Genomic DNA, 1,660 nt, shown 5'->3' on the forward strand with positions numbered 1-1,660 from the left:
TAAGAACCGCATTGGTAGAACCTCTAGTCGGCGTGGAGAGCGATGTAGTACCGTCGAGAAGCCTCCGACACCTGATATCTACCAATAGATTAAAATGATCCAAGAAATCAGCACCGAGAATAGGATGCAGTATGTCAGCGACGACGAAAATCCATTGAAAATCTCGACGAAGATTAATATCGAGGCGCAGAGAAATCTGACCGAAGGTGGCTATGGGAGGTGAGTCGATAGCGTGCAAAACAATAGAAGAGCGTTTAGGCTTGTATGCAGTGAGACGAAAAGGCCAAATGCTACAACAAGAACCGGTGTCTACCATGAAGAATTTCTTCGACACCAGATCTTTGACAAAGAATGCACGATTAGTAGGAAGAGAAAAGGAGGAAGGTGCCATGCTCAACTTCTCCGAATTTAGTTTCCCCGAAAGTTTTAAACTGCACGGCTGGATGCACTTGCGTGCTTTATCAGCAAATTTGGAATGGTACTAGCACAGCCCGGAACGAGTGTCCGAGGCGGCCGGTACGTTCACTGTGAAAAAATTAGAGTGCTCAGAGCGAGCCCCGCCGGCTTGCATACGAAAAGCATGGAATGAGGCACGAGAGGTAGAGCGACTCCGACTACGCCAACGACGCCTATTTTCCCGGCATAGCTCGTCCGTGCGTCGTGTCAGCGCGTCTATTTTGTCTGATATAGTGTCAGGTGACAGAGAAGAGGCTGAAACTGAGGCTGTCGAAGGGGTCTCAGTGCAAACGCACATGCCACGCGACTTTGGCTGGCCAGAAAATTCCAAAGTTTTATCTGCCATCGTGGCAATTTGGTCCACACTGTTGGACTCAAGGGCTGTGGCCAAAATTGCTTGAAGGTTGGCAGGCAACATAGAGAAGAATATTTTACGAAGCAGAGGTGCGTCTGCGAAGTTCCCGCTTAACTCTCGCAAGCAACGCAAGAATTGTGAGGGGGTCTTGTCTCCTAGCCGCTCATCCGCCATTAGCTCATTAAACCTACTTTCTTCTGACCGAGTGTTGCGTCGAAGAATTTCCGCCTTGATAGACGCATAGGTGGCGTCTGGACTAGGATCTATAATGAGATCTCTAGCAGATGTGGCGAGTTGAGGAGGCAAGCTACAATAGAGGAGGTGTAACTGTTGAATGGGAGAAACGCCATGAGCCGCAAAATGGGCTTCTACTTGTGCGAACCACAGAGTCGCATCTCCCGTGAATGAATGTAAGTGTGGAACGGACATGTTTCTTCGAGACGCCTGTCACAGAGAAAGGTAAACGAATGGAGGCAAAACAACGAGAAAGGAACAAATAGAATTGAGATGAAACATGAGAAACGGTGAAAAAAAAGCAACTAGCGAAACCGACAAAATATGTTTGGGGACTGGTGCGTGTGCACAAAATGAGAAAAGCAAATAAAAATTTTTTTTTTAATTGTGAGAACAATTTTGTTAATCGTGTACTGTGTGCAGATCGAATTTTTTCCTGTTGCTGTTACGAGCAAAAATAACAGTTGCATTGCTGGAAAATGTGTTTTTTCTGCTTGTTGAGACTTCGTTCGTATTCAGTTCAGCTAACTTATGAAGATAGTGACAGTGACAGTGGAGACACATCAATATAGTGGTGGCATTGGTGGCGAGAGATAGTGTGGCCTGCAGGTCGTA

General features: G+C 46.4%; 1 protein-coding gene across 1 annotated transcript; it reads right to left on the reverse strand.

Moving 5' to 3' along the window:
- Positions 1-481: 481 nt before the first annotated feature.
- LOC115210491 lies at positions 482-1,240 on the reverse strand. Its single transcript, XM_029779094.1, has one exon. The coding sequence runs from the start codon at positions 1,238-1,240 to the stop codon at positions 482-484; it is 759 nt and encodes a 252-aa protein (XP_029634954.1).
- Between the last annotated feature and the right edge of the window lie 420 nt (positions 1,241-1,660).

The sequence above is a fragment of the Octopus sinensis genome, linkage group LG4, assembly GCF_006345805.1.
Source record: "Octopus sinensis linkage group LG4, ASM634580v1, whole genome shotgun sequence".
NCBI lineage: Eukaryota > Metazoa > Mollusca > Cephalopoda > Octopoda > Octopodidae > Octopus > Octopus sinensis.